The 16,074-nt window shown below is 47.2% G+C and overlaps 1 protein-coding gene across 1 annotated transcript in view; it reads left to right on the forward strand.

Annotated features, from left to right (window-relative positions):
• palm2akap2 (PALM2 and AKAP2 fusion) overlaps positions 1-16,074 on the forward strand; it is a gene marked incomplete at its 3' end in the record, with an annotated part of 105,378 nt that overhangs the window by 86,219 nt on the left and 3,085 nt on the right. The window contains exons 8-13 of the mRNA XM_080017724.1: positions 1,078-1,278; positions 2,451-2,861; positions 3,556-3,654; positions 4,630-4,731; positions 7,931-9,383; positions 13,350-13,528. Of these exons, the coding sequence (XP_079873850.1) occupies positions 1,078-1,278; positions 2,451-2,861; positions 3,556-3,654; positions 4,630-4,731; positions 7,931-9,383; positions 13,350-13,528 (2,445 nt within the window). The remainder of the gene's footprint in view (positions 1-1,077; positions 1,279-2,450; positions 2,862-3,555; positions 3,655-4,629; positions 4,732-7,930; positions 9,384-13,349; positions 13,529-16,074) is intronic.

Below are 16,074 nucleotides of genomic sequence, written 5' to 3' on the forward strand. Positions count from 1 at the left end.
TTGCTCAGCAGCTTTGTGTTTTCAGAGTGAGGTGTAAAGCTCCTTAGTTTACACACACACACTAAACCTCACAAAAAAAACACTTTAATGCTAAAAAACCACAACAACCCCCAAAGAGCTGGGTTGTTGTGGTTGTTTGGTTGTTGGGTTGTTGGGTTGTTGGGTTGTTGTGGTTGTTGGGTTGTTGTGGTTGTTGGGTTGTTGGGTTGTTGGGTTGTTGTGGTTGTTGGGTTGTTGGGTTGTTGGGTTGTTGTGGTTGTTGTGGTTGTTGGGTTGTTGGGTCGTTGGGTTGTTGTGGTTGTTGGGTTGTTGTGGTTGTTGGGTTGTTGGGTGGTTGTTGGGTTGTTGTGGTTGTTGGGTTGTTGAGTTGGGTTGTTGTGGTTGTTGGGTGGTTGGGTGGTTGTTGGGTTGTTGTTGGGTTGTTGTGGTTGTTGTGGTTGTTGTGGTTGTTGGGTGGTTGGGTGGTTGGGTTGTTGTGGTTGTTGGGTTGTTGTGGTTGTTGGGTTGTTGGGTTGTTGTGGTTGTTGGGCTGTTGTGGTTGTTGGGTTGTTGGGGTTGTTGTGGTTGTTGGGGTTGTTGTGGTTGTTGGGGTTGTTGTGGTTGTTGGGTTGTTGTGGTTTTGGATGTAGAGTATTTGGTGTATTTATAGATACTGTGGTACTACACCAGGATGAACCAATAGAATATGTACTACATATACTGTGTATTTGAAATCTCACACATTGACAATAATATAAATAACGAGAAACGCTATTGATCCAACCCCACCCTGCCTGTGGCTTGGCTCCCTCCGGTGGTAGGAACCGGTGGCACACGCTGGAGAGGTTTTCTTAATATTATTTTTTACATATTATTAATTAATTTATAATTATTATTTATTTATTTATTTTATTTATTATGATTATATTTATTTTAAATATTTACTAATATTATTTATTACATATTATTTACATATAACATGTACTTTTTTTGTACATATTATTTACTATTATTATTTTATTTATTTTTATTCATTCATTTATTTTCTATTGTCTTGTGCTTGGTCTCTGAGCGTCGTTTTGCCTCCTCCGGCTACAGAAGGTGTCGCGGGCGGTGGAGGATGTGAGTGAGCCGGCGCCCAGAGAGCGAGCCCTGAAGAGCGTCACGTTCCGGGACTCGGTCAGCGTCATCGCCGACGGGCCTGCGAGCATGGAGCTGGACGGCCAGCGGGCCCGGCGCGGCCGCCTCGGCGACCCAGGCAGCAGGGCTTTCAGTGGCGTCGACACGGAGGTGGTGCAGGTGAGCGAGGGCTGCTGGTTTTGGTTTTTTTTTTTTCCTCCAGGTTTATTCACATCCGCTGGTGTCAGTTACTTCGACGACACGTGAAGAGTTTGCATCGCCTCGCGCCTCGAAACTACAACTAACAAAGAACATGCATGTCTTTACCACGTGGCCCCGTGGAGTACTCCATTCTGATTGGTCGATTGCGGCATTTAGCGGTCGGACCTGACTCGACTGTTGCCACAGGCAACCCCGTCCCCTGGTTTCACCGTCCCTCGTGTCGCTCAACCTCTGTGCTCATGTCAACACTAGATAACGGATAACTAGATCACATAGAGCATCTGTGGGATGTGCTGGAACAACAAGCCTGATCCATGAGGCCCAACCTCACAACTTCCAGGACTTGAAGCATCTGCTGCTAACGTCTTGGTGCCAGATACCACAGAACAGCCCCAACATTAAAACAACACATTAACTTCAACAACTTCTAATATATAACACTATAATAATAATAATAATAATAATAATAATAATAATAATAATAATAATAATAATATTTAGCACTAAATATATAATAATATTTTATAACACTATATATAGTAATAATAATAATAATAATAATAATAATAATAATAATAATAATAATAATATATAGCACTAAATATATAATAATAATTTATAACACTATATATATAATCATAATATATAACAGTATATATATATAATAATAAAATATTACAGTATATATATAATAATATTATATAACAGTATCTATATATAATAATATATAACAATATATATATAATAATATTATAGAAAAGTATCTATATAAAATAATAATATATAACAGTATATATATAATAATATATAACAGTATATATATATATAATAATAATATATAACAGTATATATATATATAATAATATTATATAACCCTATATATATATATAATAATAATATATAATCCTATATATATATATATATATATAAAATATATAATATATCCCACCCCTTGACAGGTGCCATTGGAACCAGATGATCAATGTCAATGGTTTTAATGTTGTGGCTGATCAGTGTGTGTGTATATATATATAGTAAATGTATATTCCACTCCACTGCACATTATCCCTTCTCTGTTTGTTTACATGTGTGTGTGTGTGTGTGTGTGTGTGTGTGTGTGTGTGTTTCAGGAGATCCGCTACCTGGATCAGGTGTTGGACGCCGCCTCCGACACGCCCACCAACGGAAGCTCCTCCCCCTCAGAGCACGGCACGCCCATCAGCGTGCACGGAACCTCGCCCTCCGTGTGCGTCTCGGCCTCCTCGCCCGCCGCTCCCTCGGCCATCACGGTGGAGGGGTGGAGGCCGACCACCTTCCTCCGCCAGCAGCAGCAGGAGGACGAGGAGGAGGAGGAGGAAGAGGAGGAGGAGGAAGAGGAGGAGGAGGAGTCCAGCTTCAGGACCAACGGCCACGCCCAGGGGGAGGACTCAGGGCGCAGGTTTGAGCTGCGAGCGCTGCAGGAGGAGAGACGCCCCGCCAAGCTGTTCTCCCCCGGGGAGGAGCAGGAGGTGCGGGTAAGGAGGCGACGCCCGTTGGAGGAGGTGAGCCGCTGAGTCTTCAGAACTTGACTTATCCAAAATCACCGGTCAAACAAACACAGGTTTTATTTCCGATTTCCCGCCTCCTAATCTACCTTGGGGAATGATGGGGTGATTGAGTGTCTGAGATCAAAAGTGTTTTGAGAACTATAAATGAAAACTCTGGTATTTTTTAAGCTTAACCTTATTATTCGCTAACTGGGCGTGAACCAGAACACTGAGCTGTGATGCATAGTACCAACCATTACGGCCATGTGTTGAGGCCTGGGGAGGTGTTTTGGACCGCAGTTCGGCTCATGGCCACTAGGTGCTGCTGCTCCGGAGAACCTCCGACTGGATGGAAGTCGATGGGAAAAAGAGGAAACTTCCCACGAGAAATGCAGTCACTAGATTCACTCCACTGGGCTCCAGCATCTCAACATCTCAGTGAGCTCCCTCTAAGGGGCGTCTGGGTTGTGATTTTGAAAAGCCGTGTTCCATAAACATGATATTTTGGATTAAAATGAGCTGTATCTGGGGGCAAGAGTCGAAAAGTCCCCAATTATCCATCATCACTCAGTACCATCATCATTATAATTAGACATTTGGACTTATGACAACTTTGTTTACTGTCTTTCAATCCTTCCTCTCCTCCGCTCCTCCGTCCCTCCTTCCTCTCCTCCTTCTCTGTTCCTCTGCTCCATCCCTCCCTCTGCAGGTGCACGAGTTGGAACGGGAGCGTCAGGAGTTGATCAAAGACCAAGCGGTGAAGAAGAACCCTGGGATCGCTCTGCGCTGGTGGAACCCCCCTCAGCAGGTACCGAGATGGATGGATGATTGGATGGACGGAAGGAGGGATGGATGGGTGGATGGATGGCTAGATGGATGGATGGATGGATGATTAGATGGATGAATGACTGGATGGATGATTGGATGGATGGGTGATGGATGGATGATTGGATGGATGGATGGATAGAAGGAGGGATAGATGATTGGATGGATGGGTGGGTGGGTGGATGGATGGTTAGATGGATGAATGATTGGATGGATGATTAGATGGATGGACGATTGGATGGATGGATGGATGGGTGGATGTACGATTGGATGGATGTTTGGATGATGAATGGGTGATTGGATGGATGAATACATGGATGATTGGATGGGTGGATGGCTGTATGGATGGATGTTGGATGCAAAATTTGATGGATGAATGATTGGATGGATGATTAGATGGAAGAATGGGTGGGTGGATGTATGATTGGATGGATGTTTGGATGATGAATGGGTGATTGGATGGATGAATACATGGATGGATGGGTGGATGGATTTATGGGTGGGTGTTGGATGGAAAATTTGATGGATGTTTGGATGGATGGATGAATGGATGGATGGATGGATGGATGGATGATTGGTTGTTTGGTTGGTTGGTTGGTTGATCAATTCAGTACATGATTGGTTCAAGCATGGATTGAGGGAGGGAGGGAGGGATGGAGGTGTGGATCTATGGATGGAACAATGGGTGGATGAGTACATGTGTGGAGGGATGGATGGGAGGTAAAAAGGATGGATGAAAAGATGGATGGATGTGTCAATGTGTGTGTAGATGGTAGACAGAACAACAGATGCATGAATGGATGATCCATTGATTGATTGATTGATAGATTGATCCATTGATTGATTGATAGATTGATCCATTGATTGATTGATAGATTGATCCATTGATTGATTGATAGATTGATCCATTGATTGATTGATAGATTGATCCATTGATTGATTGGCTGGTTGGTTGAAGGTGCCTCTGGAGGAGCAGCTGGACCCAGATCAGCTTGAGTCGCACAGGAAATACAAGGAGAGGAAGCAGCAGAAACCGACCCACGGCTGCATATATGCACAGGTACACACACACACACACACACACACACACACACACACACACACACACACACACACACACACACACATATACACACACACACATACACACACACACACACACACACACACACACACACACACACATATACACACACACATACACACACACATACACATACACACACACACACACACACACACACATATACACACACACATACACACACACACATATACACACACACACACACACACACATAAACACACACACACACACACACACACACACACATACACACACACACACATACACATACACACGCACACATACACACACACACACACACACACACACATACACACACACACACACATATACACATACACACACACACATATACACACACACACACACACACACATAAACACACACACACACACACACATATACACACACACACATACACACATACACACACACAATGATGTGTTTAGCTGCACACCAACACTCTGATTGGCCGGAGTACGTTATTGCAATAATTATGTTGGGTGCATATTTACTGCATAAGTCTAAAGAACACACATTTAAACAAAATACTTTTACCTTCTCAACTGTGGAAACTACACAATGCTGTTTATGAGCGCTTGTCGACTCCTCCCTGCAGTGCCCCTGTACACCCCTAGAGGGCGTGCACCACACACCGCCAACCACTGATTTCTGGTACTTGTATTTAAAAAGTTGCTGATATAGCAGTTCTGAACCAATGCCATCATGAGCCACAAAAACAAAAACAAAAAAAAAAACAATTCTCGAGTTGGTCTTTCAAATAATGAGCCACATACATGCCTGGTAAAAAAGGTTAGTAAATAAATCGACACATTTTGATAAAAATTTCGGAGGAACATTTCCCCCAGCCTCCATTCTTACTTCATAATATTCGTGGGGCTCTCAAAGTGCAGGGGCGGGGGTCCTCTCCTGGTTTATCACAGTTAGAAGTTTTTTTTCGGTCACTAATAATATGTCAGATTCACTTTTTTTTCCGCGAAAGCAATCAGTTCAGGGTTGGTTGCATTTGCTCTCCATTGCGTCCAGGGAGGAGTTTGTAGACGTTTGTTCAAGGACTGGACTGGAGGAAGGCCCGTCCAGGCACATTCCTTCATCATCCTCCTCAGAGTTTCATGATGAGCTGGTGGAATGGTGTTTTGGGCTTTGGATGCAATTCATTTTAAACAGGAAACATGTTGGAAAAACTTCAGGCTGGGAAACGTGCCAAATCACTAAAGGTTGGGGAGGAATGTGAAGCCACGTGAACAAGGTCGACCGAACCAGGGTTTGGAATGGGAGCAGGGGAAGACACGCTCGTCACCTTTGGCCTCCGGGTTTGGAAAATCAGAATGGGACCAAATCTGGGTTGGGAGACATCTGAAATCGGCAATTTACTCCTGTGAAAAAGGCTGGACACACACTGAGTCGGGAGAGCGGCAAAATGTTGGTAGAACTGGAAACTCTGGAAACGGCAGTTTAGGAGGGTTGTAGGAAGTGGGGACGATAGATGATGGAGGCGGGACGGGGCTCCTCCAACATCCCGGTAACATCGGACGCATGGCGGGAGGACGACGGGTCTTCAGGCCCGGGGCAGAACTTTGAGACGTGTAACTTCACAAGGTCGTCTCTGTTGTTGCCGGACAGAAAAACAGCCACAACTCCATTCGAGTGTCGCGGCTAAGCCACGACGATCGCGGTAATAACTTGACCACGGTCACGGGAGGTTTACGGTTTGAAGGGTAGTGGAGAAGTGTTGTCGGGCAAGAGTTTTAGGGGCAGAAACGGATCAGATAAGTTGCACTCTCCTCCCTGTTGTGACGCCTTTCCCCAATCGATGAATTACTGACTCACTCAGCCGATCGATCGACCAATCAATGAATCAGTTTCAACCTGGACTAGACAGAAACCGGAGGCATCGGCCTTGGCACTAGAAATAGTGGCGAAACATAGTCATTTATTTCTTATTGGTCAGCGCTGTGTGCCATTGTGCACAGTAGGGCTGTTCAATACGGTCAAAATCTTGATGAAGGTTGTTTCATATCTCGACAACGATATATATCATGATATAGCACATTTTCTGTATATTCAATGAATGGACAGTTTAAATAAGAAGGTGTGAAGTCTATTTGCGATGTGGTGCAGGTTGTCGGGGCTCTCAAATTGACAGGAGGGGCAAAATAAGTGGGAAAGTATGAGGGACATATCTATCGGAGTCTGGCTTTTAACATATGTTTGCACAACTGAAGACTACTAAGCCTTGGCTCACTGGAACCTTGAGCTCAAACGCAATCGGCAAACAAAAAGGTTCTCTGGTTCGGCCCGGTGGTCGCTCTCACCTCGTGCCGCGACGGCATGGATGCAGGCGGCCAAATGTTGAAATAGTCTATGGAGGTCGTGCAACTGGAGAAACCCTTTATCAAACGCAAGATGGTGTTTAGCAGCGGAACGCGGGCAGCTTGTTTCATCAAAACACCAAGTCGAAAAGCTTGTAAACAAAGGACGATGTTTTTGTTGTTGTTGTTGTTGTTGTTGTTGTTGTTAAGCTCCCTGCTCCATGACTGGTTCCGTGAGTCCTTTTCCTGAAGCGCCACGTCCCTTCCCTCCGTGTTTGTTTACGTTTGCCCCCGCATGCAGCTCACCCACAGCAGCGTGACGCCAAGCGACTGCCGCTGATTTGCGACACAGCGATAGGAACAGTATATAGGATCGTGGGGTTTTTCTCGTCTTGCCATATATGTATGGTCATGTCGCACAGCCCAAATCGACAGTTTACCCCTTGAGCTGAAGACAGGCATCTTCTGCATATGCTATGCCCTTGGGCCTGGAGCTCTGTGGTGCACACCGCGATGTCATCCATTCGCCCAGAAAGCCATTCTGCTGCTAGATGTCACTGTGTCATCATTGGATATTAGGCTCATTAAGGCGGCGTCAGGGAGCAGGGAGTGAGAGGCCGAAAGCATCGTTTGCCTTCTTAGCTGTCAGAGTATCTACGCGCTGATGGACTAAGGAAGGGATGCAGCTTGCCATCCTCAAATGACAACACACCAAGAGACAGTACTTGAACATGCGCTGTCCTTCCTCTATACTCAAACCCCCAATATTCTCCCACTCTTTTCCACCCCAATCCCATCTCCTCTCCCTCCTGTTTTATTTCCCCCATGGCTACCTCAAGCCTCAGGTGTCAGGTCTTCCCACCGTAGTGACCTTTGATCCGCAGCTATCCAGGAAGGAGGACATTGTGGAGGAGCAGATTGACTTCCTGTCTGCCAGGAAGCAGTTCCTTCAGGGAGGTTCCACCAAGAGGGACGTGGCTCCTCAGATATACTCGGCCAAGCCCTTCTCCAAGTCAGTGGCCAGGGCCAACCAAGGGCCCGCGGATATCACCTCGGATCCCGGTGAGAGTCATGTGACCTGGTTGGATGAGGGTCTTGGAGGAGAATTCACATGTGCCCGTGCGGTGATGACAATCCTGCCCGATGAGGAAGAGGGGAAGAGCCGATCCCATGCCGTCTTCCACCTGGAGGAGTCTGACTCGGGATTGGACGAGCTGTCCGTCCGCTCCCAGGACACCACCCTGTTCAGCTTGGACAATGTCTCCGACAGCGGGGCGTCGCTTCCCCCGACACCTCTGCCCCTGACCCCTGTGTCGCCACCCACCCCCCAGCTCACCACGCCAGTCAATGGGCGAACGTGCCGGACCCCATCAGAGGAAGAGCTGGAGTACCATGCCGGCGTTCTCGTCCAAAGCGCCATCGACAATGCCCTGGCAGCTCAAAATGGAGAGGATTGGCAGTCGCCTCCACCTAGAATGTCTTCTCCTCCTCAAGACAGCGCCTATCTGTCTTCATCCTCCTCTCCCCAGCCTCTGCCAAGCTCCACCCAGCTGTCCCCAGTGTCAGTAAGCCCTGGCCCAGTATCCTCCTCCCCTTTGCCCTCTGCTCCAGCCCCTGACCCCTCACCTCCTGCATCTTACAGCCCCGTGTCCTCCGGCCAATCCCTCCAGCCGGACCCTCTGTATCCTGGGAAGTCCGTTGCACCGCAGCAGCAGTCCAGCCCGCCGCAGCAGCCGCACCTTCAGACCCCCTCCCCACCGCACAGCCAGCCGGTCTCCCCGCCACAGAGACCCAGGGAAGGAGGCCCTAGAATCAAGGTCCAGTCGTCCTACGCCAGAGCTCTGGCCGCGTCGACCCCGGCTCCGGCTCCAGCCACAGCTCCTGCCCCCGTGGCTCCGGTCCCCAGGCCGACTCCGGTCTATCGCCCGCCCTCCCCTCCAAGTCCGGAGCGATCGGAGTTCAGCTATTTCAGCAAATATTCAGAGGCGGCCGAGCTGCGCAGCACAGCGGTGACGTCTCGGGCCCCGGAGATGGATGCGGCCAGCGGGCCGTTCCGCCTTCGCTCCCGAAAGCAGCGAACCCTCTCCATGATCGAGGAGGAGATCCGAGCGGCGCAGCAGAGGGAGGAGGAGCTCAAGAAGCAAAGGGAATCTCAACCTGTGGTCGCCGTCCGTTCCGGCAACCCGGCTGGCGGTCCTGTGAGGACAGCAGTGCGACCCACCGCCATGTCCGTGACCGATAAGATGAAGAGCAACAGCCTGCCGACCAGACTGACAACCAGAACCGCTCCAGGTCAGTTACCTTCCTCTGTGTTTTGGTTTTGTATACTTTTTATAAAATATTAGGGGTCCAGACCTATTGTTTTTTTTTCGGGCTGAAAGTGTAAAAGTTTGTAGCATGACTATTGTTGAACCCACGGACATGGTTGGGGTCTCGTTAGTACCGGGATGTCTCAGACATCTCGTTGTTCAAGTTTGATCCATATAAATCTACATGCGGAGCAGAAATGAGTGAAAAACCAATGAAATTTGACCGGAAGTAGCCGAACATTGGTGCATCGCCGATACGCCAACGTTCTCAAACTATCGGTTGGGTGGTGGAACAAGATGAGTTTGTGGAGGAAGATGCTTTGTGACATCACCATCCAATTTGTTTTTCATATGCAGGTTGTGGCTCCGAACACACATTTGAATCATGCGAGCTGCATAGTGTACACTGCTCTGTACACTATAGTGTACACTGCTCTGTACACTATGCAGTAGGTGTCTGTGTGTCGTCTTACCTGCTTGACGTGGGCGCGGCTGTTCGACTAATATTTGATCTCTTTTGCTCTTTTTGTAAATGAAGGCATTATGTTTGCATCTAACCCCGCGTTAGACACAGCGCTGTGTCCCTCCTTACTTTGTGTGATTCGAGGAAGTCATGAGATACAAACTGTAGGTATCCATGATGCACTTCATGTACTCGAAAGGCATCGGCAAACTATTACCCGGAAAAGTAGAAATAATCACAGAATCAGAGAATATGTATTATTATTATTATTATTATTATTATTATTATTATTATTAGAGGTCAAGTTCATTTTCGTTGGGATTATTATAATTGTTCTTCTAGACATTTTTCTTCTTTCTCTCCGGCCGAAAGTGCCTGGCTCTCAGAAACCGTGGAACCCACTGAGACAAAGCTAAAGAATGGTATTTGGGGCCGTCCAGACACGCTGTGGTCCAAGTTTGATGAACATCGGACATATCTGTAGGAGGAGCTTGTAAAAAAAAAAAAAAAAATTTTATCGAGCGGAACATTTAAGTAGCGGAGCCGAGGCGCCGGGGGTGGGGGCGAGTGGTGCAGCGGTGCGCTTTGTGACATCGTCCTCCGATTTGGTAGATATGTGCGGGGTATGACAAAGACGGGGGCGGTCGCACGGGCACAGTGCAGGCTGCGCTGCACTCTTAACCCCATTGGTGTGTGTCGGTTGTTCCACGCAGGATCTGCATGGAGGTTGGCGGCGACGCACACGAGGTGTGTGTTTGCACGAGGTGTGTGCTCTTGCCCACACAATCAAAAGATTACACATTACACATTATATTAGATAAACTATGATTAGATTAGGTATTCTCCATCTGGAAATCTAGACTTGAAACAGCAGCAAGATACACAGGATACACCGGATACTTTGCGTCTGATTAATACAAATAATTCAAATAGCAGTTGGTCATCCAGAAAGTATCCAGACTATAGAATCCTCTCAGTCAAGTAAATACTGATACCCAGGGGGCCAAGCAGCTCAGGGCTTTACATCTACAATCCGTGTTGGACCACCAGTGGGGAAATCACATTTTGCTGAAAATATGTCAACAGCTGTTGACATATTTTCATTTTTAAGCAACTAAACCCCGATTTCCACGGCGTCATTAGAATCTCCAAGGTCAGGGAAACGCGTGGGCATCATCCCGAATGTCAACTAACAACTGTACCGGACAAAAAATAACGGAAATTCAAAATATAGCACACAGCGGCTAACTAGGGGGATTTCCACAGAAGAAGAAGCAGAACATGGCATCAGCTGCAGTAGTGAGGGCTGTGGTCGGGTGGTGTAAAGCGGCAGCAGTACTCTCGCGTTACACCGCTTTAACCACATTACGCAACACTATTGAACGAGACTTTGTTCTCACGGTTGATAAGCATTCAGCTTCTGCTTTTCAGATTGTGTTTGGGGTCCAAAGTCCAGGCCTTGTTACTGAGTGTGTACGGTATATTAATCTAACTGTCTTATACATTTCAATGAAGACCATTTTCAACATGTATATAAATGAATAAGAAATAACAACTTTAGAAATGTGGGGTCCGGGTTAATCAGCGTGACGTGTTACAAAACGATGTACAAGCCCTATTTGCAATACTGAAAAAATGTTGATTTGTCCGTAATGTTTGTCTGTAATGTATTCCAATACAGACAAGTTAATTGTGTGTAATGGAATACATCTTTATGTTACGAGGGGAACAAACCTTGCTATGACTATGAAATATAAAGTTTATTATAGACTACGGTTAATGTGTAATTTGCCCTCATATCTCAGGACCGATAACCTCCCGACTGTGTCAGTCTCTGGTTTTGTTTTGGATCGTTGCTCTCGCTCTGTCCGGGGAGGTCTGGGAGGGAAGCGCTTTGTGAGGGAAATGGTGGGTAGTGGCCCTTTGTGCGGCTGTCCCCTCACGCCGCGGGCACACCACAGGATTCTCCGAGCGGTCAGATCGCTGCGCTGGTCGCACCGCAGAACTCTCCGTCTTGTGACCAGGAATCTTGTCGTTGCTGTCGCCGTGGTTTCACACTACACGACGGATCGTGACAGGGGTTCCCACGGTACGAGATCTTTAACCCGTAGGAATTCCCGACTACTCTGTGGGGTCGCCAGACTACGTTTTGGTCACAAAGACACCCGTGAGGAGTGACACCGGAAATGAGGCCACGCCATGCGTGGGACAGGATTATTTATCTGTTCATTGAGGTGATTGATCACTGGAAGAAAAACAAATAAAAGCAGAATTTAAATAAGAAATATATAAAGGTAAAATAGGTATGTTGTGTTTGTGGCCGCCGCTCCAGCCACTCCCGTCTCTCCTTCTGGACCCCCCGCCCCCGCCCAGCGTCCGCTCTCAGTCGAGCCCCGACACAACCGGCGGTGAGGTCAGGTCCGACCGTACGACCGTAAAGGTAATGGTGAGCTTGTGCGGACCGTGATGCCGTGGTGCGATGACGCCGTGACGATTCTCCGCGACTGAGGGCTGAGAGAAACACCCTTTCTTGAGGAGCTTCTCCACCAAAAATACCGCGATGTGGATCAAACTTGGACGACGGCGTCTGTGGACTGCCCCGAATACAAACCTTATTCGTTCGGGTCCGTGGGTTTGACGGTTTCTGAGTGCCAGACCCTCGGCCGCCATTTTGTATCACAACAAAAAGATGAACATTTTTAACGTCTCTAATACATTGCGTAGCATATTATTCAACGTCCTCTCTGCCTACGACTCCAGGACTCTGTGCATGGTCGACTGGAGGAGGCACGAGGCGATGTTTGCTTCTGCGCGCTGGCAACGTGCACGTGTCGACGTGCACGTTGGGAAGTGTCTGGAACTGGAGCCACATCAGCAGTGAATCATGGTCCAGTCACTGACGATGTTCATGTGCTTTTATAAAAACCACCATCGTGTCTCTGTGGGATTCTGGATTCTGATTGTTTGATAGGGAGCTTAAACTAGACATGTTAGTTATAAAACTAGTCATACTAGTTATAAACTAGACATACTAGTATATAAAAGAAAAGAACACCGCAGCCGCACATTCCGCCGCTGCACCTTCCGCTGCCTCATTCCACCTCATCCCTTAGTTGTGGTTGAAGGTTATGAGAGAATGTCTGTGTCTCCAGAGCAACAAACGTGATGGACACCGCTGATGGTAAACTGACTCATCAGCGCGGCTTGTGTCACAGAACGTTAACCGCTGACCCTGAAATAACTAAGTACCATGGCAGCATTGATATGTGACTACGAGGCAAGAAAACAAAACTGTTGAACTGCACTTTGTTCTCACACTTACTAAGCATTCAGCTTCCTCTTTTCAGATTGTGTTAAGAGTCCAAAGGTCCCAAGTCCAGGCCTTGTTACTGTGTGTGCGTGCGTACTACCGTGGTACTACCGTGGTGGTTCTACTGCACATCTCTAGTTGTCTCACCCCTGACCCCGCCCCACCTCTGTCCTCAGGGAAGATAGAGAAGGTGTGCCCGGCTCCGCCCGTCTCTCCGTCCCCGTCGGACGGTGCCCTGTCGGACGGCGGCAGCGAGGACTCTGGCGGGACGCGACCCAAGAACTTCATGCAGACGCTGCTGGAGGACTACGAGACGCACAAGGTCAAGAGGAGGGACAAGATGGAGGACACCAGCGTGAGTATTTTAAATGCCCGGTCACCATGGTTACAGCGATACATAGTGAGTGACAGGTTGAGCGAAGTTTTGAAAAATTCACTTTATTCAAATGCAATATGGCGGTTAATTATATATACACAGATAGATAGATAGACGGACAGACAGACAGATAGAAGGATGGATGGACGGACAGACGGATGGATAGAAACAATATAAATATTTTTCAATTCACAGCATAGATCTAAATAAATCGATATATATATATTTATATATATATATATATATATATAGAGAGAGAGAGAGAGAGAGAGAGAGATTTATATATATATATATATATATACATAATATACATTATATATATATATTTATTTATTTATTTAGAAAGATTTACATATATATATAAATCTCTATTGAACAAAACTTAGCAACTGTTTTTGGGGCCTTACAGTTGTTTTCTGTGCTCTCTGCCCTGGCCCCCTCGTATTAAACTGCCTCAAGGGACTTTCCCTGATGAGGAGGTGAAAGTTACAGTAAACACCACCGTGCTGGGACTCCTCCCCCAGAAACCTCTTCTCCCTTTTTCAAACATGTGATTTTTTTTTGTCCTTTAAACAAAATGCTTCATTCAGAAAAACACCAGGGAGTGAAGAGACTGGGTTGTCTCTGTCCGGTTTCACATCTCTTATCAACTGTGGAACGCTGGGAACCGGCTTCCACCTCCTGCTGTGGGGCACGTCTGCCACCCAGACCAGCAGCAGCACAGTCTGTGTCACAAGATGATTCTGTGTCATACACAGTAGAACACAATGACTTTATTGTCATTGCACATTGTACACGGAAACACACACACCACACACACACACACACACCACACACACACACACACACCACACACACACACACACACACACACGCACACACACACACACACACACACACACACACACACACACACACACACACACACACACACGCACACACACCACACACACACACACACACACACACACACACACACGCACACACACACACACACACACACGCACACACACCACACACACCACACACACACACACACGCACACACACCACACACACACACACATCACACACACACACACACACACACACACACACACACACACACGCACACTCCACACACACACACACACACACCACACACATACACACACACACCACACACACACACCACACACACACACACACACACCACACACACACACACACACACACACACACGCACACACACACACACACACACACACACACACACACACACACACACACACACACACACACACACACACACACACACACGCACACACACACACACACACGCACACACACACACACACACACACACACGCACACACACCACACACATACACACACACACACATACGCACACACACACACACACTCACTGGGGCTGCAGATTTTCCTCGACAAAACCCTGAGAATTTGTATGCTTCCTTTTTTTTAATGTTCGAGTACATTCCAATCTTTGCTCAAAAATCTACTTTGGTCCTGGTGGGGCAGCGTGACGCACGGTTCGGCAGCTGCGAGGGGAAAGTGGGGACAGGGAGCTGACAGTGTTCAGTTCAGGGATGGCCTGGAAGTGTGGGTCTTTAAGACCCTGTCGTGCCTTCCAGACGGCAGCAGAGAGAAGAGATGATGACAGGGATGAGTTGCATCCTTCAGAATATTGTATATACAGTTATACTACATATATATATATATATATATATAAATATATATATAAAATGACGTCATGACCTCGTGGAAAAGGTCTGTAGCTAGGGTCCAGTTCACCTTGTCCTGGCCCCCGCTCCTCCAGGGTCCATGTCCAGGTCATAGACCGGTGTGAGGACCATGGACCAGTCATGGACCAGTCGTGGTCCTTACACAGGTCCCTCACGGGGGCATGGACCGGTGTGAGGACCGTAGTGTAAGGACCATGGACCAGTCATGGACCAGTGTGAGGACCGCAGACAGGTGTAAGGACCATGGACCAGTCATGGACATCACGTCCCCATGTCTCCAGCTGTTTGAGTGTTGTTGTTTTATGTTTTGTCTGAGGTGCATTGACTCTAATGTCCAGTGTTGTCTTTTCTTCCTGCTGGTCGCTCAGTACTGCCGCTTGTTGCTGGCTCACGAGGTAACCATGGAGGTACCTGTGTTCCTGGCGCAAAACCTCATCGCACGTTTACCTGTTTACCCATTCGCCCATTTACCTGTTCACCTGTTTACCCGTTAACACGTTAACCTGTTCACCTGTTCACCTGTTAATACGTTTACCTGTTCACCTGTTCACCCATTAACACGTTTACCTGTTCACCTGTTCACCCGTTAACACGTTTACCTGTTCACCTGTTCACCCGTTAACACGTTTACCCGTTTACCTGTTCACCTGTTTACCTGTTCACCTTTTTGCTGCTTCACCTGTTTACCTGTTCACCTGTTTACCTGTTCACCTGTTTACCTGTTCACCCGTTAACACGTTTACCCGTTTACCTGTTCACCTGTTTACCTGTTCACCTTTTT

Source organism: Zeus faber (genome assembly GCF_960531495.2).
Source record: "Zeus faber genome assembly, chromosome: 17".
NCBI classification, from domain to species: domain Eukaryota; kingdom Metazoa; phylum Chordata; class Actinopteri; order Zeiformes; family Zeidae; genus Zeus; species Zeus faber.